The sequence below is a fragment of the Tachyglossus aculeatus genome, chromosome 17 (genome assembly GCF_015852505.1).
Source record: "Tachyglossus aculeatus isolate mTacAcu1 chromosome 17, mTacAcu1.pri, whole genome shotgun sequence".
Classification (NCBI taxonomy): Eukaryota; Metazoa; Chordata; class Mammalia; order Monotremata; family Tachyglossidae; genus Tachyglossus; species Tachyglossus aculeatus.
Genome location: NC_052082.1, coordinates 43,683,806 through 43,707,001, shown reverse-complemented (window position 1 = coordinate 43,707,001; position 23,196 = coordinate 43,683,806). Strand labels below are relative to the sequence as shown.

At 44.1% G+C, this 23,196-nt stretch overlaps 1 protein-coding gene across 2 annotated transcripts in view; it reads left to right on the top strand.

The window, feature by feature from the left end:
• The window catches only part of USP32 (ubiquitin specific peptidase 32), a 210,875-nt gene that overhangs the window by 64,421 nt on the left and 123,258 nt on the right, over positions 1–23,196 (top strand). For both annotated transcript variants that reach the window (XM_038759026.1, XM_038759025.1), the window contains exon 2: positions 3,078–3,205. In XM_038759026.1, the coding sequence (XP_038614954.1) occupies positions 3,078–3,205 (128 nt within the window). The remainder of the gene's footprint in view (positions 1–3,077; positions 3,206–23,196) is intronic.

The window sequence follows — 23,196 nt, the reverse complement described above, 5'->3', positions numbered from 1 at the left end:
CTCTACTGCACCGGCCTCCTTTCTGGTCTCCCTGCTTCTCGCCCTTCCCCTTTCCAGTCCATACTTCCCTCTGCTGCTCAGGTCCTTTTTGGAAAACATTGTTGGGCCCGCAACTCCCCACTCTTCAAACAGTTCTAATAGTTACCCGTTCATCTCCACGTCAGGCAGAAAGTAATAAATAGCCTTTGGCTCTGAGGCCCATGAGAAACTGTCTTCCTCCTTCTTGTACCTCAGTTCACAGTCTTCCGTCCCGTTCGAGCTAACCTACCTGGTTCTTATTGCCTCTGCTGCCAACCCCTTACTCGCTTTTCTTCTCTACCTGAAGCTGTCCTCCCTTTCAAAATCCGCCCCCCCCCCCCCCTTTTACACTGTGAGCCCACTGTTGGGTAGGGACTGTCTCTATGTGTTGCCAATTTGTACTTCCCAAGCGCTTAGTACAGTGCTGTGCGCATAGTAAGCACTCAATAAATACGATTGATTGATTGATTGATTGACAGACCACAGCTTCAGACACCTGTAAGAGGCCCTGCTCAATGAATTTCTGATCTCCCCTGTTTACGTTCCCCTAGTGCTTCCCCTGGGAAGCAGCGTGGCTCAATGGAAAGAGCCTGGGCTTTGGAGGCAGAGGTCATGGGTTCAAATCCCGGCTCCGCCAATTGTCAGCTGTGCGACTTTGGGCAAGGCACTTCACTTCTCTGGGCCTCAGCTACCTCATCTGCAAAATGGGGATTAAGACTGTGAGCCCCCCGTGGGACAACCTGATCACCTTGTTACCTCTCCAGCGCTTAGAACAGTGCTTTGCGCATAGTAAGTGCTTAATAAATGCCATTATTATTATTATTATTATAGTGCCTGTTGAGCTCTTCTGCATAATCTAAGCATTTCAGTACTCACAATCTGTAACTACATATCCTACAACTTGTGCACTAACTCACTCATCCTCCTGACTGTAGTTACTTTTCGAGTCTAGCTCCCCTGCTAGATTGTTAACTTCTTAAAGGAAGGAATCAATCTCTACTAATTCTATTATACCCTCCCAAGTGCTTAGCACAGCGCTCTGTGTAAAGTAGGTACTCAGTAAAATACCACTGCTTGACTTCTGCATGGTCTTGCCAAGGTGAGCGCTTGGGAGAGTAAAATACAAGAGTTGTTGAGCACATTCCCTGCCCACTGTGAGCTTACAGTCTAGAAAGGGAGGCAGACAATATTTATAATGTATAATTTAAAGATAAATGCCACAGTGCTCGGCACACAGTAAGCGCTCAATAAATACGATTGAATGAATGAATGAATGAATACCAAATGCTTGAAGCAGCGTGGGTCAGTGGAAAGAGCCTGGGCTTTGGAGTCAGAGGTCATGGGTTCAAATTCCAGCTCCGCCAATTGTCAGCTCTGTGACTTTGGGCAGGTCACTTCTCTGTGCCTCAGTTACCTCATCTGTAAAATGGGGATTAAGGCTGTGAGCCCCCCGTGGGGCAACCTGACCACCTCGTTACCTCCCCAGCGCTTAGGACAGTACTTTGCACTTAGTAAGCGCTTAATAAATGCCATCATTATTATTATTATTGAAGGTCACTCACCCAAGTACGTAGATGATGCAGAAGGGATGGGAAGCCAGGGAAAAGAGGGCTTAATTGGGGAAGGCCTCTTGGAGGAGGTGTGTGTATTTATTTTACTTGTACATATCTACTGTATTTTATTTTGCTAATATGTTTTGTTTTGTTCTCTGTCTCCCCCTTCTAGACTGTGAGCCCATTGTTGGGTAGGGACCGTCTCTATATGTTGCCTACTTGTACTTCCCAAGCGCTTAGTACAGTGCTCTGCACACAGTAAGCGCTCAATAAATACGATTGATGAGAAGCAGCGTGGCTCAGTGGAAAAGAGCCCGGGCTTTGGAGTCAGAGGTCGTGGGTTCAAACCCCAGCTCCGCCAATTGTCAGCTGTGTGACCTTGGGCAAGTCACTTACCTTTTCTGTGCCTCAGTGACCTCATCTGTAAAATGGGGACTAAGACTGTGAGCCCCACATGGGACAACCTGATCACCTTGTAACCTCCCAGTGCTTAGAACAGTGCTTTGTACATAGTAAGCGCTTAATAAATGCCATTATCATTATTACTATTATTATTATTATTATATTGATTGATTGATTGACCTTAATAAGGCTTTGAAGGTGAAGAGAGTATATGGAGGGGGAGGGAGTCTCAAACCACAGGGAGGATATGGGAAAGGAGTCGGAGGTGAAAGACAAGGTGGAGGTACAGCGAGCAAGCTGGCCCTAGAGGTGCAAAGGGCGCGGGCTGGGCTGGAGTAGGAGGCGACTGCGGCAAGGTTGAAGTAACCACATTACAACTCCTCATTTAGTTTGTGGTATGCTCTGAATTACTTTAGCAAAGATTAAAACCAGTTTAGAGATGTTTAACAGTAAATCATCCCAATTTGTATCATAGAACTCTAAGGGGAAATACCCGCAGTACAGTCATTTCTGATTCAAGGAGCATAACTCAGTTGTCTCATGGAATCTGGCAGTACTAAGTTATATCTAGCTCTTGGTGTTATCTCGGTAATGTCACTGCAGTCACTAGGAAACCCATTAGTCGTGATAAGTCGTCTAAATATTTCTTCTTTATATTTTGATAATATGGCAACTGAGGGATTTTATCTTCCATTTAATTTTCCTCCGCGATGCTTACGCCAGTAAATTTCTGTGTACTTTAAGTATGTGTCATTCCAGCTTGTTTCTAGCTAGAACATTATAATTATTCTGATGCCTGACTCTGCTGCCGTATTGGCCAGAGTCTCAAGTACTCAGTGTATAAAGCCACTAATATTCAGTATTTAGTATTTAATTGATCGCTTCATCCCTGTTTCATAGACCTGGCAAAACTAATGCTTAAATGAGTAAAAAGTCACCGGTTCTCTCCTAGAAAGAGAAGACCATGTTTTAAAGCATTTTCCAATATAGTTCACAAATGTGGTTTCCTGGGGACTGAGCTTTAGGAGTTCAAAATTTTTTTCAATTTTTTTTTCCCCTGTTCTGATATCTCTCTTCTCTTTTTTTTTTTAAAAAAAATCACAGTAACAGATGTAGAGTTGAAGCGGCTTAAAGATGCCTTCAAGAGAACTTGCGGACTCTCCTGTTACATGGGCCAGCAATGCTTCATTAGGGAAGTTCTTGGAGATGGAGTTCCACCTAAGGTTGCTGAGGTAATTTTAATTTTCTGTTGCCTTTTGGGGTGGTTGCCTTTGACGCTGGCTCCTATGGTTTTCTTTCAGTCTTCATGTATTTACTCTTATTTCTAGCCTGGTTCCCTCCCTTTTTTTTAAGGGGAAAAGTAAAAGACTCCTCTGTTAGGGTGCCAAAAGCCCTGTGTTTGGGGAGGTAAAGTAGAAGTCCTGAGTAGCTACAAGAAACAGGCCTTTCTGTTGCTGCTGTTCTTCAAGTCCTTAGTACTCTGGGAACTGATGAGAAATCTGAGACTTGTTAGGTCTGTCTTTCTTAGAAAAGAAATGAATTCCTGGATTAAAATGAGTTGTCTTTTGTCACTTAAGTCCGTGAGGTACAGTCTCCGCAATGGAGAGGTTTCTTATAAATGTTGTTTTTAAAAGGCTCTAACCTCCTCTTGTGCCGTGACTCAGCCGATTCTAAGAAGAAAATATTGTGAAGATCTTACCCAATACAACTTGCACAGGCTCATTTAGATTCTCCTCGATACTGTACCCTTCTGGATCATAGCCAGAAACAAAAAGTGCTAAGTTTGTCTAAGGATTGTTGTTTTTTTTTAAAAAAAAAAAACAAAAACAAAGTGCTCTAGTCCCATATGCTAATGGAAACACTCAAGACTGAAACTATGCAGTTTCAGGGTACAATGCAAGAAAAAGAACCATAAATGAGTAATCAATAAGTCATCTTTAGCTCTTAAATGCAGACTCAGTCCATTCCTTGATGTTTATAATTATCATCCCTAGTTCAAGGTTGGGTTGTGCCTTTTCGATTCACGCTGTTCTCTCTAATGAATATCTAGATTTTATGGGCTTGTTTTGGGTAGACGTGTGGTCTTGAGCAGCCTGAAACACTTGCCCTCACTTTCAGTTTTCCTCTGTTGAAGATTTACTCCAGAGGATAACATTTCCCCCCCTAAAGATACGGACACCCTGGCATGGACACAAATCTATTTAATAACCCTGTCTCTCCACTGTATTAACAGGGCTGAGAGACTGAAGTCTTGGGATATTTTGATTCCATTTTTGTGAAATAGCTGAAGAGGGACAAGCAGACCTCTTTTTACGATGCTACTTGGATGCTAAATAATCGTAACACATATAGGAGGATAGGAACCCAAAGTTATCCCTTGCTTCAGCCTGCCCTTTCAGGTTCTCTCTCCTCTAATAGTTCTGGAATTGTTAATCAAGCAATCGTATTTATTGAGCGCTTACTGTGTGCAGAGCGCTGTACTAAGCGCTTGTTAAGTCACCCAAGAGTTGGGGAACTGGAGAAGCAGTGTGGCCTAGTGGACAGAGCACGGGCCTGGGAATCAGGAGGACCTGGGTTCTAATTCCGGCTCTGCCACTTGTCTGCTGCGTAACCTTGGGCAAGTCACTTCACTTCTGTTCCTCAGTTATCTCATCTGGAAAATGGGGATGAAAGTCATGAGCCCCGTGTGGGACGTGGACTGTGTCCGGCCTGATTAGCTTGTTCCGACCCCAGCGTTTGATACGGTGCCTTGTACATAGTAAGCACTTAACAAATACCATGCAAAAATGTAGTTTGGCTAGGGTTTTACTGGCTTTGTCTGGATGGATACGATGGACGTAGAATTTGTTCTCAGCTAAAACAGTGAAATTCTGGTAAGGAATTGCTGGCCCGTTGGCAGAGAAAGCAGACTTGGTCGTTCACCTGCTGAGAACATGGAATGTATACCGAGGTCTTTCTGCAACTCTTGAGAGGTCCGCTACCTACCCATTTTTGTCAGAAGGTCCAGGACAGAGTCAATCAGTCAGTCGTATTTATTGAGCGTTTACTGTGTGCAGAGCACTGCACTAAGCCTTTGTGAGAGTACACTATGTAACAATAAGCAGACACAGTACCTGCCCACAGTGAGCTTACAGGCATTAAGACCGTGAGCCCCATTTGGCAAATGGACTGTGGCCTACCTGATTAGACTGTGTCTAACCCAGTGCTTAGTACAGTCCTTAACACATAGTAAGCACGTAACAAATACCATAAAAAAGTCTTCTAAAGAAATACGAAACACTGTTTTAAGTACGTGCTCCGTGATGTGAAAGTTGGCTACTTCCTACTCCAATTTAATTTGTATTTAGTGAGCCCATCGAGGGTGGAGGAGGCGGGGGGCCCTGGCGGTTTCAAGCGGAGGTTAAAGGGCTTGGCTAACTGGCGAGGCCCGTGAGCGTGGGAGTCTATGAGAAACGAGAAGTAATATCACTAAGTGGAAGAGAGAATAGAGATATTGCAAGTAAGGATGAATTTAAAGTGGCCAGAGTCAGTCCAGGGCCTGGATTTCCACCAACTGTGCTTTATGGCCCAAGCACAGGAAACAGAGGCGACGTAACGCAGTCTCCCCGCTTCTAGACTGTGAGCCCATTGTTGGTAGAAACTGTCTCTATTTGTTGCCAAATTGTACTTTCGAAACGCTTAGTACAGTGCTCTCCACACAATAAGCGCTCAGTAAGTACGACTGAGTGAATGAATGAATGGAAGTGATGTGGCAGTGATCCAGGGCTGGGGATTGGTGGTGGGAGGTGGGTGGAAGGAGACGGAGAACGAGAGTTGAGTTGGATGGAGAGGACAGTGGCGAGGGTATTTATGTGCTGGAGAGAGGACGTTGAGAGAGTTCAAGTGAGACGCGATGGCCTCGGATTAGTGGAAGGGTTCTAAGGAATTGGAAGTCTCTGGGTGGGGAGAGAACAATCTGGGCTGTTAGACTGTGACTGTGACTTTTAGACTGTGAGGCCACTGTTGGGTAGGGACTGTCTCTATATGTTGCCAATTTGTACTTCCCAAGCGCTTAGTACAGTGCTCTGCACATAGTAAGCGCTCAATAAATACGATTGATTGATTGGGCTGAGGATTGAGGTCGGGAGAAGTGGAGGTGAGTAGGCAGGTTAGGAGGTGGTGGCCGGAGAATGGGATCGCAGAATTCGTGAGATTAGAAATTATTTAATGGCCATCAATGATGATCAGTCTATCAGCAGTATCTATCGAGTGTCCTACGTGTGTGCAGACAACTACTGAGTGCTTTAGAGCGTTCAGCAGAACGAGTAGACGTGATCCCTGCCCTCAAGGAGCTTACCTACAGTCCTGGTGGGGTGGCGGGGGGGAGAATTTAAAATGTGGGAGGCCATGTAGGTAAGCGCTCTGGGGGAGCGGGAATGTGAGGGAGTGAGTACCCAAACGCTTGGATGCTGAAGAAAAGGAAAGGTGTTTTGAAAGAGCAGGCTGTTAAAGCTGGGAAGAGAGCTTTAGTGGGGTGGATTTGAAGTGGGGAGTGAGTTCCAAAGTATGTGGAAGGCAAGAGATAGAGAAGTATGTGGAAGGGTGAGGAGAAGCCATGTGTGAAGAGAAGCTGGACGACAGTACTGAAGCCAGTGATAAGGAGCAGGTGACGGGGCAGGTTTAGCTTTGGAGATTTTTGAGGCGTGTGAGAGGAGATGCCCCAAATGACCAGGGCAGCGGCCTGTAGTATAAACTGAAGCAGGGAGACTGATGAGGCAGCAGATAACAGCAGACCGATCGTGAGGTGATGAGAATTTAAGGCAGGCCGAAAAATCTGTTCACGTGAGACTTTTGACACGCTTCCCGGCTAGGCTTTTATTAATAACTAGGCAGGCTTGCATCCGTTCCTGAATCGATTTCCGTTCTGGAGATTTGGCTGCTTCCTTTGCTTTCTCTCTGCTCTTGGTTGTTTTTCCCAGTTCGGTGGTTCTACTTTGATTCCAAGTCAGAGACCAGGTGCTTTCCAGGCATCACCCGAAGAGCCGAGAAAATGGGCACTCGTCTGTATTATGAGCCCCCTTCCTGCTAATGGTTTTTTCTAGCACGATCATGGTATTCAGCTAAATCCTGGACAACCGTGGGTGAGGACTTTAACCCCTTTGAAACTCAAGATGAAGCCCCATTTAAAGTAAACTTTAATTTGGATTTTGGAATACCTTATGTAGTGATGACTGCCAGGGTCTGTACGTCCTGATGAATTTTTTCTTCAGTTCAATATCTAGGCCAAGTTATCACTCAGAAATAGCTGATTTGGCATAAACCAGTGAAACCCAATTTCATTTCCCTTTATACCGTTCTGTCCACAGCCCCATTGTAACTAGCGGGAAGATTAAGCGCTTAGTTCAGTGCTAAGTGCTTAGTACAGTGCTCTGCACACAGTAAGCACTCAATAAATACGATTAAATGAATTCTCGGTTTGTAGGAGTGTGAGAGGTGTAAGGCAGTGGGAAGCCCCTCCAGACAAAGCGATAATAATAACAATAGTCATAATGATAATAAAAAAAGTATTTAAGCACTTACTGAATGTCAGGCACTGTTCTGAACGCTGGGAGAGATACAAGCTAATGAGGTTAGACACAGTCCATGACTGCCATGGGGCTCATAGTCTTAATCTCCATTTTACAGATGAGGTAGCTGAGGCCCGGAGATGTGAAGTGACTCGTTCAAGGTCACAAGCAGACAAGTGGTAGAGTCAGGATTAGAACCCAGGTCCTTCTGACGCCCAGGCTGGTGCTTTATCTACTAGGCGTGCTGATCGAATGTCACCCAAATCCGTAATGTATAGGAGATAACGGAGGCATGAGGGGATCTATATATATATTTTCATTCAGTCATATTTATTGAGTGCTTACTGTCTGCAGAGCACTGTACTAAGTGCTTGGGAAGTACAAGTTGGATATATATGTATCAATATATATCTATATATATCGATATATAAAAATATATATTTAATATATAAAAAATATATATATAACATATATTTATAAGTATATATTTATATATATAAATATATCGATATATAGATATGTATAGATATATTCGCATGTATATGGGCAACTTGTATTCGATCCTTGTGTCCCTTTGGGGGTCTTCACCTCCTTAGTTCTTTTGCACTAAGGAGACTGAATATATGTGTACATGAAGCAGGAGCTCCTGGCTAGGTGGATATTCCAGCCTGGATCTTATAAGAGCCGGGTTTTTGTTTTTTTTTGTTTTTTAAATGGAATTTGTCAAGCGCTTAATATGTGCCCGGCACTATATTAAGCAGTAGGGTAGGCACAAGTTTGTCAGGTTGGACACAGTCCCTGTCCCGGCAGGGGCCTCATAGTCTTAATCCCCATTTTACAGTTGAGGTAAACTGAAGCCCAGAGAATTTAAGTGACTTGCCTGAGGTCACACAGCAGACAAGTGGCGGAGCCGGAATTAGAACCCAGAATCTCCTGGTTAAGAACATCAGCGCTTAGAACAGTGCTTTGCACATAGTAAGCGCTTAACAAATGCCATTATTATTATTATTAACATCGATCAGCCAGTGGTGGCTGCTGCTCCTTCATTCACTTTTAATTCCTTGTACGCACTGCAGTGGACTCTCATCATCATCATCATCATCAATCGTATTTATTGAGCGCTTACTATGTGCAGAGCACTGTACTAAGCGCTTGGGAAGTACAAATTGGCAACATATAGAGACAGTCCCTACCCAACAGTGGGCTCACAGTCTAAAAGGGGGAGACAGAGAACAAAACCAAACATACTAACAAAATAAAATAAAGTTTCCTAAGCCAGCTCCCGTGGGACATCTGTGCTGGGATTTCAGGTCAGCCAACAAGAAGTGACTTGCCCAAAGTCACACAGCTGACAGATGGCGGAGCTGGGATCCGAACCCCTGACCTCTGACTCTCAAGCCTGTGCTCTTTCCACTAGAGCCACGCTGCTTCCCTTAATCCCCATTTTACAGATGAGGGAACTGAGGCACAGTGAGGCGACTCATCCAAGGCCACACAGCAGCCCCTTGGCGGAGCTGGGATTTGAACCCAGGTCCTCTGACTCCGAGGCCCGGGCTCGAGCCCCTAGGCCACGCTGCGTCTCCAATCGTGTTAGAATCGGGAGCAGAAAACGAGCGAGCCATCCCCTCCTCCCCCTTACCTCCTTCCCCTCCCCACAACACCTGTATATATGTATATATGTTTGCACGTATTTATTAGTCTATTTTATTTGTCCATATTTATTCTATATATTTTATTTTGTTAATATGTTTTGTTTTGTCGTCTGTCTCCCCCTTCTAGACTGTGAGCCCGCTGTCGGGTAGGGACCGTCTCTAGATGTTGCCAACTTGCACGTATTTATTACTCTATTTTATTTGTCCATATTTAGTGTATTTTATTTTGTTAATATGTTTTGTTTTGTTGTCTGTCTCCCCCTTCTAGACTGTGAGCCCGCTGTTGGGTAGGGACCGTCTCTAGATGTTGCCAACTTGCACGTATTTATTACTCTATTTTATTCGTCCATATTTAGTGTATTTTATTTTGTTAATATGTTTTGTTTTGTTGTCTGTCTCCCCCTTCTAGACTGTGAGCCCGCTGTTGGGTAGGGACTGTCTCTAGATGTTGCCAACTTGCACGTATTTATTACTCTATTTTATTCATCCATATTTAGTCTATTTTATTTTGTTAATATGTTTTGTTTCGTTTTCTGTCTCCCCCTTCTAGACTGTGAGCCCGCTGTTGGGTAGGGACCGTCTCTAGATGTTGCCAACTTGCACGTATTTATTACTCTATTTTATTCGTCCATATTTAGTGTATTTTATTTTGTTAATATGTTTTGTTTTGTTGTCTGTCTCCCCCTTCTAGACTGTGAGCCCGCTGTTGGGTAGGGACCGTCTCTAGATGTTGCCAACTTGCACGTATTTATTACTCTATTTTATTCATCCATATTTAGTGTATTTTATTTTGTTAATATGTTTTGTTCTCTGTCTCCCCCTTCTAGACTGTGAGCCCGCTGTCGGGTAGGGACCGTCTCTCAATGTTGCCAACTTGGACTTCCCAAGCGCTTAGTACAGTGCTCTGCACACAGTAAGCGCTCAATAAATGCCAATGAATGAATGAATGAATGAGTGAATGTCAGATGCTGCTGGCTTTATAGGCCCCAGTTTCACTTAGTTTCTCCGGTTAATGGAGATATTCTGGGCCATTGTGCACAGAGTATATCTCTGTATGTTATTATTAAAGAGCCTGGGCTTTGGAGTCAGAGGTCATGGGTTCAAATCCTGGCTCCTCCAGCTGTCAGCTTTGTGACTTTGGGCAAGTCACTTCACTTCTGGGCCTCAGTTCCCTCATCTGTAAAATGGGGATTAAAACTGTGAGCCCCCCGTGGAACAACCTGATCACTTTGTAACCTCCCCAGCGCTTAGAACAGTGCTTTGCACATAGTAAGCACTTAACAAATACCATCATTATTATTATTATTATTATTACTGGTGTGATAGTAATAGTAATAATAATAATGGCATTTGTTAAGCGCTTACTATGTACAAAGCACTGTCCTAAGCTCTGGAGCTCTGTTCTAACCAATCAATCAATCAATCGTATTTAGTGAGCACTTACTATGTGCAGAGCACTGTACTAAGCGCTTGGGAAGTATAAGTTGGCAACATCTAGAGACAGTCCCTACCCAACAGTGGGCTCACAGTCTAAAAGGGGGAGACAGAGAACAAAACCAAACATACTAACAAAATAAAATAGAATAGATAGGTACAAGTAAAATAAATAAATAAATGAATAGAGTAATAAATATGTACAAACATATATACATATATACAGGTGCTGTGGGGAAGGGCTTAGAACAGTGCTTTGCACATAGTAAGTGCTCAACAAATGCCGTCGTTATTATTATTATAGTAAGCACTTAACAAATTCTAATGGCATTTCTTAAGTGCTTACTATAATGCCATTATCATTATTATTACTGTTATTATTTAGTATTATTAGTTATTGTTATCACATACTAGAGGCTGTGCTGTTTTGGTGTGGAGAGCAAAGAGTAGCAGTTGACTGGTCTCTGTCCTTGGATTTAGCCCGTCTCATTCCTGTTAGTCATATTTATTGAGTGCTTATTGTGTGCTGAGCACAATACTAAGCACTTGGGAGTGTACAGTATAACAGACATATTCCCTGCCCACAACGAGCTTACAGTCTAGAGGGTGAGACAGACATTACTATAAATAAATCATCATCATCATCATCATCAATTGTATTTATTGAGCGCTTACTGTGTGCAGAGCACTGTACTAAGCGCTTGGGAAGTACAGGTTGGCAACATCTAGAGACAGTCCCTACCCAACAGTGGGCTCACAGTCTAAAAGGGGAGACAGAGAACAAAACCAAACATACTAACAGAATAAAATAAATAGAATAGATATGTACAAGTAAAAGTAAAATCAATAAATTACAGATATGTACATAAGATCGGTGGGGCTGGAAGAGGGGATGAATAAAGGGAATAAGTTAGGGTGATGTAGAAGACAGTGGGGGAAGAAGAAAGGTAGGCTTAGCCAGGGAAGGCCTCTTGGAGGAGATGGGCTTTCAAGAAGGTTTTTAAGGCGGGGAGAGTGCAAAATTCCTGTGCGGGTTGAGGCGGCTGGGATTGTGGGATGGATGTGGTGATCCCCGGCAGGATGGGAAAGGAAAGCCAGTGACCATTTTTTTTTTAATGGCATTTATTAAGCGCTTACTATGTGCAGAGCACTGTTCTAAGCACTGGGGAATTTACAAGGTGATCAGGTTGTCCCACGTGGGGCTCACAGTCTTCATCCCCATTTTGCAGATGAGGGAACTGAGGCCCAGAGAAGTTAAGTGACTTGCCCAAAGTCACACAGCTGACGATTGGTGGAGCCGGGATATGAACCCATGACCTCTGACTCCAAAGCCCGGGCTCTTTCCGCTGAGCCACGCTGCTGGCTGCCATCCCGCTGTTCCGGAGGGTAGGATGGAGGCGGAGGATGGGGATGAAGTCAGGTTAGGACATGGGAGGTGGCACGGGGAGGGTGTTTGCCGGGTTCACATCTCCAAGCCCCAGACCTCCCCGACAATCCCGATCCCACCAGTGTTCAGAGATGGCAACGATTTCCATTTTACATGCAGAGATTTTATAAATCATCATCATCAATCGTATTTACTGAGCGCTTACTATGTGCAGAGCACTGTACTAACCACTTGGTAAGTACAAGTTGGCGACATATAGAGATGGTCCCTGCCCAACAGCGGGCTCACAGTCTAGAACTTGACCTGACAACTTTTTTAAACGATATTCAAGTACTTATTATGTGCCAGGCACTGTACTAAGCGCTGGGGTAGATACAAGCTAATCAGGTTGGAAACAGTCCCTGTGAATCAATCATATTTATTGGGTGCTTGCTGCATGCAGAGCACTTGTACTAAGCGTTTTGGGAGAGTGCAATACAGCATGTAACACCCGTTCCTTGCCCAAAATGAGTTTACAGCCTAGAGGGGGTTCTTCCAGTCTTAATCCCCATATTACAGATGAGGGAACTGAGGCACAGAGAAGTGCAGTGACGTGCCCAGAGTCCCACAGATGGCGGATCTGGGATTAGAACCCAGCCCCTCTGAGTTCCAGACCCATTTTCTTTCCACCAGACCACAGATTTGATTCTATTCCCTGAGTTGTTTTCCTGCCTTTCAACATTTTTCAAGGAGTTGAATTTCACTGCCCATTGTGTGACTGTGTAAAGGGAAAAAAAAATATTCTTTGTCTGTTGGCACAAGGGCAACCACACTTCCCATATAAGTACACATAAATGGACTTTTAGAAATGCACATTATTGACTTCGTGGTTCATAACGGGCAAGTTTTTAGCATAAAGTGACTTTTAAAACAACATCACAGATTCCCAAAACGGGGTTTATGGGGCAAGCGCTGACTTGTCATTAAGCGCAATAGGGCTAGCGAGCGTCCTGTATAAAACATCACATCAAATACGTTATGGAATTAATGCTGCAAGGGGTGTGTTGGGTAAGAAAAATGGTGTTTACTTGAAGCAGAAGTGTACTTGGATACTGAAAAACACTCATAGTCAGTGTCACTATATAGGCATTCATTCAGTCAGTCATATTTATTGAGCACTTAGTATGTGCAGAGCACTGTGCCTATGTGTATACTCTGTTGCTCTGGATTTTGGCAAGCCGTTTCCTTGGTCTGTCCTGTCGTGGACAAAGCAGGCAAGAGAAGAATTCACCTTTTACTTGGACGGCCATGACCAGGCTCTTCACTCCAAATGTGCTTTCCTCAGTCGCTAGCCCTCCAGCACGTCAAGATGAATTTCACTGATGACTGAGCCCACTGTTGGGTAGGGACTGTCTCTATATGTTGCCAACTTGTACTTCCCAAGCGCTTAGTACACTGCTCTGCACACAGTAAGCGCTCAATAAATACGATTGGTGATGATGATGATGACTGCCAAGATTAACCCGGTCTTTTAAGAAACGGTTGAAGTTTGACAGAGTTTAGCCACAAGAGCCACCAAGTATATGAAAAAGTCTCTGTAATGGAAATGGCTCCCATTTGCCCTGAGAAGCAGCATGGCCTAGTGGATAGAGCGTAGGCTTGGGAGGGAGAGGACCTGGGTTCTAATACCATCCCTGCCATTTACTTTCTGGGTGACCTTGGCCAAGTCACTTCACTTCTCTGTGCCTCAGTTTCCTCAACTGTGAAATGGGGATTCAAGACCTGTTCTCCCCCCCCCCCCCCCCACTTAGTACCAGGAGCCCCATGAGAGACGGGACTTGTGTCTGACCTAATTGACGTGTATCTACTTAATAATGATAATGATGGCATTTATTAAGCACTTACTATGTGCAAAGCAATCAATCAATCATATTTATTGAGCGCTTACTGTGTGCAGAGCACTGTACTAAGCGCTTGGGAAGTACAAGTCAGCAACACATAGAGACAGTCCCTACCCAACAGCAGGCTCACAGTCTAGAAGACTGTCTAAAGCACTGTTCTAAGCACTGAGGAGTTTACAAGGTGATCAGGTTGTCCCACCGGGGGCTCCCAATCTTAATCCCCATTTTACAGATGAGGTAACTGAGGCCTAAAGAAGTGAAGTGACTTGTCCTAAGTCCCACAGCTGACAAGTGGTGGAGCCGGGATTTGAACCCATGACCTCTGACTCCAAAGCCCGGGCTCTTTCCACTGAGCCATGCTGCTACCTGACCGCATAGTAAGCGCTTAACAAGTACCATAAAACTACAGACAAGGAAGACAAAGCCAAAGAGTTAAAGGCCGCCAGTAAATAATAATTATGGTACTTAAGTACTAACTATGTGCCTGGCACTGTACTAAGCACAGGAGTGAATACAAGCAAATTGTATTGGCCACAGTCAGTCCCTGTCTCATGTGGGGTGCGCAGTCTCAATCCCCATTTTACAAATGAGGTAACTGAGGCCCAGGGAAGTGACTTGACCACGGTCACACAGCAGACGAGTGACGGAGCCGGGATTAGAACCCATGACCTTTTAACACCCAGGCCCGTGCTCTATCCACTTGGCCATACCGCTTTTCCTCTTTCACCTTAACCCTTGCCCCACCCCGGAGATTTGCGTAAGGAAATCATCATCAATCGTATTTATTGAGCGCTTACTGTGTGCAGAGCACTGTACTAAGCACTTGGGAAGTACAAGTTGGCAACATATAGAGACAGTCCCCATTTCCACCTTTCCTCCTTCTTGCTGTTGGCTTCTTTTTTCATCTTCCCCCATTCCACCGCCCCTGTTTGTCCCGCCTTGTTCTTCTGCCCCACTTCTCCTATCTCAGAGGACACAGATTCTGTTGGTTTTGTAAAAACCCAGCCACCCCCTGTTTCCCCCGGCCCTCTCTCCTTTCCCTCTGGCCCTGTCTCCTTGAAGCTTCTGTGGGGCAAGTGAACAGAAAGTAACATCAATCAATCAATCAATCGTATTTATTGAGCGCTTACTGTTTGCAGAGCACTGGACTAAGCGCTTGGGAAGTCCAAGTTGGCAACATATAGAGACAGTCCCTACCCAACAGTGGGCTCACAGTCTAAAAGTCTAAAACATCCTGGTCTAGTCTACCCTGCTGTGGAACACCACCTCCGGGGGGGCTCAGGAACTGTGCAGGTCAAAGGCTCCTTGCCCTGATCTGCTCCACCCTTATTAAAAATAATAGTAATAATAATAATGGCATTTGTTATGCGGAACAGGCCTCATTTCCTTCTGCTTTCCCTGTAATCTCTGCTGTCTTACACAGGCGTACAACTGGCTGACCACCCCAGGAATATGGCCTCTACCAGCCTCTAGACTGTAAGCCCTTTGTGGGCAGGGAGTGTATCTGTTATATTGTTATGGTGCACTCTCCCAGGTGCGTAGTACAGTGCCCTGCACATAGTATGTGCTCAATAAATATAATTGGCTATTTGCTGATTTAATAATAATAATAATTATGGCACTTATTAAGCGCTCACTATGTGCAAAGCACTGTTCTAAGCGCTGAGGAGGTTACAAGGTGATCAGGTTGTCCCACCGGGGGCTCACAGTCTTCACCCCCATTTTACAGATGAGGGAACTGAGGCCCGGAGAAGTGAAGTGACTTGCCCAAAGTCACATAGCTGATAATCGGTGGAGCCGGAAACATCTGTGCTTACCTGCTAACATCCTCTCTAACGTGCAACAAATTTGGGCTTACCTGTTAACACCCTTTGTTTCATGTTAGAAAGGGTGTTAACAGGTAAGCCCAAATTTGTTGCACGTTAGAAAGGATGTTAGCAGGTAAACACAGATGTTTCAGGCTCCACCAATTGCCGGGATTTGAACCCATGACCACTGATTCCAAAGCCCGGGCTCTTTCCACTGAGCCACACTGCTTCTCTAACTCAGCCCCACCGTGTTAGGAGGCCTTCCCAGACCGAGCCCCTTCCTTCCTCTCCCCCTCGTCCCCCTCTCTATCCCCCCATCTTACCTCCTTCCCTTCCCCACACCACCTGTATATATGTATATATGTTTGTACATATTTATTACTCTATTTTACCTGTACATATCTATTCTATTTATTTTATTTTGTTAGTATGTTTGGTTTTGTTCTCCATCTCCCTCTTTTAGACTGTGAGCCCACTGTTGGGTAGGGACTGTCTCTTTATGTTGCCAACTTGTACTTCCCAAGCGCTTAGTACAGTGCTCTGCACACAGTAAACGCTCAATAAATACGACTGATTGATTGTTGTTATGCCCAGTCCCAGCAAGCAAGTTAATTCTCATACCACTCCCTCCTTCTCTTTCCCTGTCCTTTGCCCCATTTTCCTTCTCCTCCTTCCCCCCCCACCCCCAGTCTTCCCCTCCTTTTTATGGTATTTATTAAGAGCTCATTATGTGTCAACCTGGTCTGGCCGGATACAGTCCCCATCCCCCGTGGGGCTCCCAGACGAGTAGGAGGGACAGCAGGTATTGAGGCCCCATTTTGCAGTTGAGAAAATCGTATTTATTGAGCGCTTACTGTGTGCAGAGCACTGTACTAAGCGCTTGTCCAAGTTCAAGTCCTGTCCAAGTTCACGCAGCAGGCCAGGACTGGAACCTCGGTCCTCCGGCTCCCGGGCCCACGCTCTTTCCACCAGACCACGCCGCTTCTCCCTGTAGCTTTTAGACCGTGAGCCCACTGTTGGGTAGGGACTGTCTCTATATGTTGCCAATTTGTACTTCCCAAGCGCTTAGTACAGTGCTCTGCACATAGTAAGCGCTCAATAAATACGATTGATGAGGATGATTCGGTCATGGTTCCCTGTCCTGGGGCCTTGGCCAAGGTGAAGAGGTGAGACTGAAAGCCTGGAAGGGAAGCGGGTGGGGCGATGTCAGTGTTTGTGATAACAACAGCTCTTACTGTGATTAAAATCACACACACACCCCCAATATCTGAAGTATAGGGGTCAACTGGGAGGTTGGGAGTGAGTTTGGGATGCAAATAGAGGGCAGGAAAATCAATCAATCAATCATTTATTGAGCGCTTACTGTGTGCAGAGCACTGGACTAAGCGCTTGGGAAGTCCAAGTTGGCAACACATAGAGACGGTCCCTACCCAGCAGTGGGCCCACAGTCTAGAAGGGGGAGACAGACAACAAAACATGTTAACCAAATAAAATAAGTATGTACAAGTAAAATAAATATTCATTCATTCATTCATTCAATCATCATCATCATCATGAATCGTATTTATTGAGCGCTTACTGTGTGCAGAGCACTGGACTAAGCGCTTGGGAAGTACAAGTTGGTAACATATAGAGACAGTCCCTACCCAGCAGTGGGCTCACAGTCTAAAAGGGGGAGACAGAGAACAAAACCAAACATACTAACAAAATAAAATAAATAGAATAGATATGTACAAGTAAAATAAATAGAGTAATAAATATGTACAAACATATATACAGGTGCTGTGGGGAAGGGAAGGAGGTAAGGTGGGGGGGATGGAGAGGGGGACGAGGGGGAGAGGAAGGAAGGGGCTCAGTCTGGAAGCCCCAGATTTATGAATATAAATAATCATATTTATTGAGGTCCTTGCTGGGCTCCATGGTAGCCACCAGGACCCAGGAAAACCACTGGGTAGCAACAGGGAAAGGGGATGAAGGGTCAGGAAAGTATTTATACTTTAATTTTTACTTACCCGAAGGTACAGATATCATGTGAGGGTTGGTCCTAACTAGTTGCTTGTAAATCTCCGGGAGAATGTATCTTGTCATACATGTGCCGTAGTCTGAGTCTCAGTGTACCAAGGTATATAGTTGACCCGATTACTCAAGAGTGGCTTTTATGAAAGGAAATTCTGGGGTAATGTCAGGAAGTAAACAGTATTTTAAAGGACCCCACCCGAGACACTCTAAACTACACTTGTCTAACCGGCTTAAGTGTTCAGAAACTTTCAACAAGCAACTGCACATAACTGAAAACAGCTGTCTGTACACCCTGGGATCCTGATTAAGGCATATCATCATCAATCATATTTATTGAGCGCTTACTGTGTGCAGAGCACTGTACTAAGTGCTTGGGAAGTACAAGTTGGCAACATATAGAGACAGTCCCTACCCAACAGTGGGGCATATTTGCTTACTGTGCATTTCAGTTTATGTAATGTCTTTTGACCCAAAGTTTTTTGAGCGGAGAGGGGATTCTGCAGTGGGAATAGCCTTTCAGGAATGTGGGAGCATGTGGAGAAGGCTGCAGGTAGAGCCCGGGTCTGGAAATCAGAAGGACCTGGATTCTAATCCCAGCTCCTCCACTTGTCTGCTGTGTGATTTTGGGGAAGTCACTTCACTTTTCTAGGCCTCATTTACCTCATCTGTAAAATGGGGATAAAACCGTGAGCCCCACATGGGACATGGACTTGTGTCCAACCTTATTAGCTTGTATCTACCCCAGTGCTTAACACCGTGACTGGTACAGAGTAAATGCTTAACAAATACCATTTAAAAAAAAATCTAAACAAAGAAATCACTTTATTTCGATGGATACTTAGGTTGCAGCCCACCAGTTGGTTAGTACATAGTCCTGCTTTTCCTCTCATCGGAAGTGATGTATGATGGTGAACTTTACATCCTCTTCCATTATAGACTTCTGCCAAACTGCATCTAAAGTGCAAGGAGATTGTTCTCTACTTTTATAAGCAAGTCTGTAATCACTGTTTGAAATCCTCAGGTCTTGGGATATCTTTTAAATTTTTAACCACTGCACTATGCTGGCGCACACATTTAAAGACTCGCTTAGTTACTCAAAAACTTGAAAACTTCCGTTATTTCTTCAGCAACTTCATAATCTTATGTGATTCATGATCCTCTATAAGGTAATCTCAAAGTTTTCTGATTCTCCTATATTTCTAATAAACCCTTACATCTATGTGAGATCCTCAGGATTATTTTACGTATTTGTGTATTAAACCCGACATTTTAAAATGAAGCCACGCCAAGAGCAAAGGATCTTCTTCAACGGAAGAGCGAGACAGTAGCCTAAATCACCGGATGACTGGATCTCTTCCGTCCAAGTGAAGAGTTGGCAACCACAGCTCAGAGGGATTGCTTTTAATTAATAGCTGAATGGTCACAGTCAAAAGTGGATTTTGAAATGAACTGATAACTTCAGTGCCAAGTGGCATTCTGCCCCAGGTAATGAAATACCAGGAGCCAAATGCATTTGGCTCTTTTGAACGCAAACTCTCTTTAAAAGTCACCAAAATGGCACCAAAAGATAGGTGAGGGGCAGAGGCTTTCTAAATTTCTTTGAGGCCCATTTAGTTTCAAGCACTTACTGTTTTACAGAGTTGCGTAGTTTTATTTAAATAAAGCCCCTCTTTATGTCCCCCTTTTAGACTGTGAGCCCACTGTTGGGTAGGGACTGTCTCTATATGTTGCCAACTGGTACTTCCCAAGCGCTTAGTACAGTGCTCTGCACACAGTAAGCACTCAATAAATACGATTGATGATGATGATCATCATCAGATTAGATTAGATTAGAGAAGATTAGAGATTAGATTAGATCAGATTAGAGAAGCAGCGTGGCTCAGTGGAAAGAGCCCGGGCTTTGGAGTCAGAGGTCACGGGTTCAAATCCTGGCTCCACCAATTGCCTGCTGTGTGACCTTGGGCAAGTCACTTAACTTCTCTGGGCCTCAGTTCCTTCATCTGTAAAATGGGGGTTAAGACTGTGAGCCCCCCGTGGGATAACCCGATCACCTTGTAACCTCCCCAGTGCTTAGAACAGTGCTTTGCACATAGTAAGCGCTTAATAAATGCCATCATTATTATTATTATGATGATGATGATCTGGGATTGGGTTTCAAGAGAATCAGATATTCACCCAGGAGCAATCAATCAATCAATCAATCAATCGTATTTATTGAGCGCTTACTATGTGCAGAGCACTGTACTAAGCGCTTGGGAAGTACAAATTGGCATCACATAGAGACAGTCCCTACCCAACAGTGGGCTCACAGTCTAAAAGAGCAATGAAGTGTGAACCAGCACATTACCACATTGGAGAAAGGCTGCAAGACCTAAGCAGTGTTACTTGACTGACAAGGTCATCGTCCAGCTGTCAAGTGACTTACCCAAGGACACGCAGCGGCTCAGCGGCAGAACTGGAACAAGAAGCCGGGTCTCTTGACTCGGGCTTGCGAGCTCTTTCCACTTGGCCACCGTAGGATTCAAACGATGAAAAGCCTCCGGCTGCAAACCAAGCAGTGTCTCCTCAACACCTTGTGGACCTTCAAGAGTTTGACCAAGAAGACGACTCTCAAAGGCTACGTGCAGGACTAAGGCGCCCAGGCAACAAGTGCCAGGGTTTCACAGTAAATGCAAACCAAAACGAGGTGACCACCCACATCCAGGACTGCTGTAGATCTCTGAATCAATCATATTCACTGAGCGCAGAGCCCTGCGCTAAGTACAGCGTCTGTTTTCAGTCGTCTTCATTGAGCGCTTCTGGTAGGAAAAGCTCTGTACTAAGTGCTTGGGAGAGTACAATACAGCAGCATGGCTTAGTGGGCTCACTTTTATCAATCAATCAATCAATCGTATTTATTGAGCGCTTACTGTGTGCAGAGCACTGGACTAAGCGCTTGGGAAGTACAAATTGGCAACGTATAGAGACAGTCCCTACCCAGCAGTGGGCTCACAGTCTAAAAGGGGGAGACAGAGAACAAAACCAAACATACTAACAAAATAAAATAAATAGGATAGATATGTACAAGCAAAATAAATAAATAGAGTAATAAATATGTACAAACATATATACATATATACAGGTGCTGTGGGGAAGGGAAGGAGGTAAGATGGGGGGATGGAGAGGGGGATGAGGGGGAGAGGAAGGAAGGGGCTCAGTCTGGGAAGGCCTCCTGGAGGAGGTGAGCTCTCAGCAGGGCCTTGACTTTTAGACTGTGAGCTCACTGTTGGGTAGGGACTGTCTCTATATGTTGCCAACTTGTACTTCCCAAGCACTTAGTACAGTGCCCTGCACACAGTAAGCACTCAATAAATACGATTGATTGATTGGAAAGAGCCCGGGCTTGAGAATCAGAGGACATAGGTTCTAATCCCCACCCTGCCACTCGTCTGCTGGGCAAGTCACTTAATTTCTGGGCCTCATTTACCTCATCTGGAAAATGGGGATTAAAAGTATGAGCCCCACGTGGGACAACCTGACTACCCTGTGTCTACCCCGGCACTTAGTTCAGTGCCTGGCACATAGTAAGCACTTAACAAATACCATGATAATAATAACTATTATTATTATTATCACAAGTGGGCAAGAAATGGAAACTAATGCCTGTGGATGAGGCCTAGTAGAAGGAGCCTGAGCCTTGAGGGCTGTTATCAATCAATCAATCAATCGTATTTATTGAGCGCTTACTGTTTGCAGAGCACTGTACTAAGCGCTTGGGAAGTACCCATCGAATTGTAATCTCCCAAGTGCTTAGTGCAGTACTCTGCACAAAGAAGGGACTCAGTAAATTCCACTGATCCACCTTGAGTTGTGTTTCTGTTATGTATTCAGTCATTCAGTCGTATTTATTGAGCGCTTACTGTGTGCAGAGCACTGTACTAAGCGTTTGAAAAGTTCAGTTCGGCAACAGAGACAATCCCTACCCAACAACGGGCTCACAGTCTAGAAGGGGGAGACAGACAACAAAACGAAGCAATAACATCAAAATAGATAAATAGAATTATAGATATATGAACATCATTAATACAATAAACAGAAAAATAAATATGTACAAAGGTAAAGAGAAGCAGCGTGGCTCAGTGGAAAGAGTATGGCTTGGGAGTCAGAAGTCATGGGTTCACATCCCAGCTCTGCCAATTGTCAGCTGTGTGACTTTGGGCAAGTCACTTCACTTCTCTGTGCCTCAGTTTCCTCATCTGTAAAATGGGTATGAAGACTGTGAGCCCTACGTGGGACAACCTGATGGCCTTGTATCCTCCCCAGTGCTTAGAACAGTGCTTTGCACAAAGTGCTTAACAAATGCCATCATCATTATTATTATTATTACAAGTCAGCAACATGTAGAGATGGTCCCTACCCAACAACGGGCGTACATAGGAAACATTCAGGATCGTGTACTGCCAAGTAATTGGGGTGATCCTTGAAAGGATTTTTTTTAAACCCCAAAAGTGAATTTTGGTGGCCATCTTAAAACAATAATTCCAGTTCACCGGATCATCTCTATATGCTAACAGCTATTGATTTTTCACTTTCCGAAAAGTTAAGTTTCCTGCCTGGCTCCATTAGGTGAAGTCAAGTGCTAGGTGCAGTCAACTCTGTTTTGTGCGAGTTGGGATTTTTTCTTGCAAGAGAAAAGAATTATTAATGTAATTATTGATGGAGACTTTTTTTTAAAAAAGTCTTTGGATAGGGTCACAGTCAGAAAACAATATCTGTGCAACTGGGTGGTGGTAAATACATGACTAATGCAAGGATACTGAAAATGATTAAGGTCTTTTCTACTTTTTTGAGTTTGATTACTGACACAAAATTCCAGCAAAGTACTTTAATGCCAGCACTACTAAGAGAAAGCATTGACTGAAAAAGCAGTCCTAATTTTTGGTTTCGGTTTGTTTAATATGAACAAAAAAACAGAGGTTCGGTTTACCTTAATGTAGATACGAGAAGCTTTTACTCCCAAATTTACTTTAGTGGAACAGCGCAGTGATCATTATTGAGTTGTTATATGTGACCCAGATGGAGGAAATTAAATACCACTTTGAAATTTGGTTTTTCAAGCCATATCCGGACAGTCATATTATTCAGGTTCAATTTTTCCCTTTTAAAAATATAAATTGTAATGCTTTGGGATTTTTTTTACTCTTAAAAGCTATTTTGATAACAATTTCCCCTTAGAGCTCAAAAAACTCCTTGTAACTGTGGTGGTATCTGGCCTCTGATCTCGGCATTTAATGGAACCATTTCAGGGTATCGATTGTCCATTTAAATAATCTCATTCGCTCATAGTGGATTTGCCTAGTAGGATGACTTGAGCCTAGCTTAGAAATGGTTAAGTAATCTTGCAAAGGAAGGGAATCCTCAAAGTGTATTTACTTGAAGAGAAGGAGTGCTAATCATGGAAAAACCAAGCTCCGATTTGGAACAAGGAACATATCTTAACGCGCTTTGAAAGACTTGA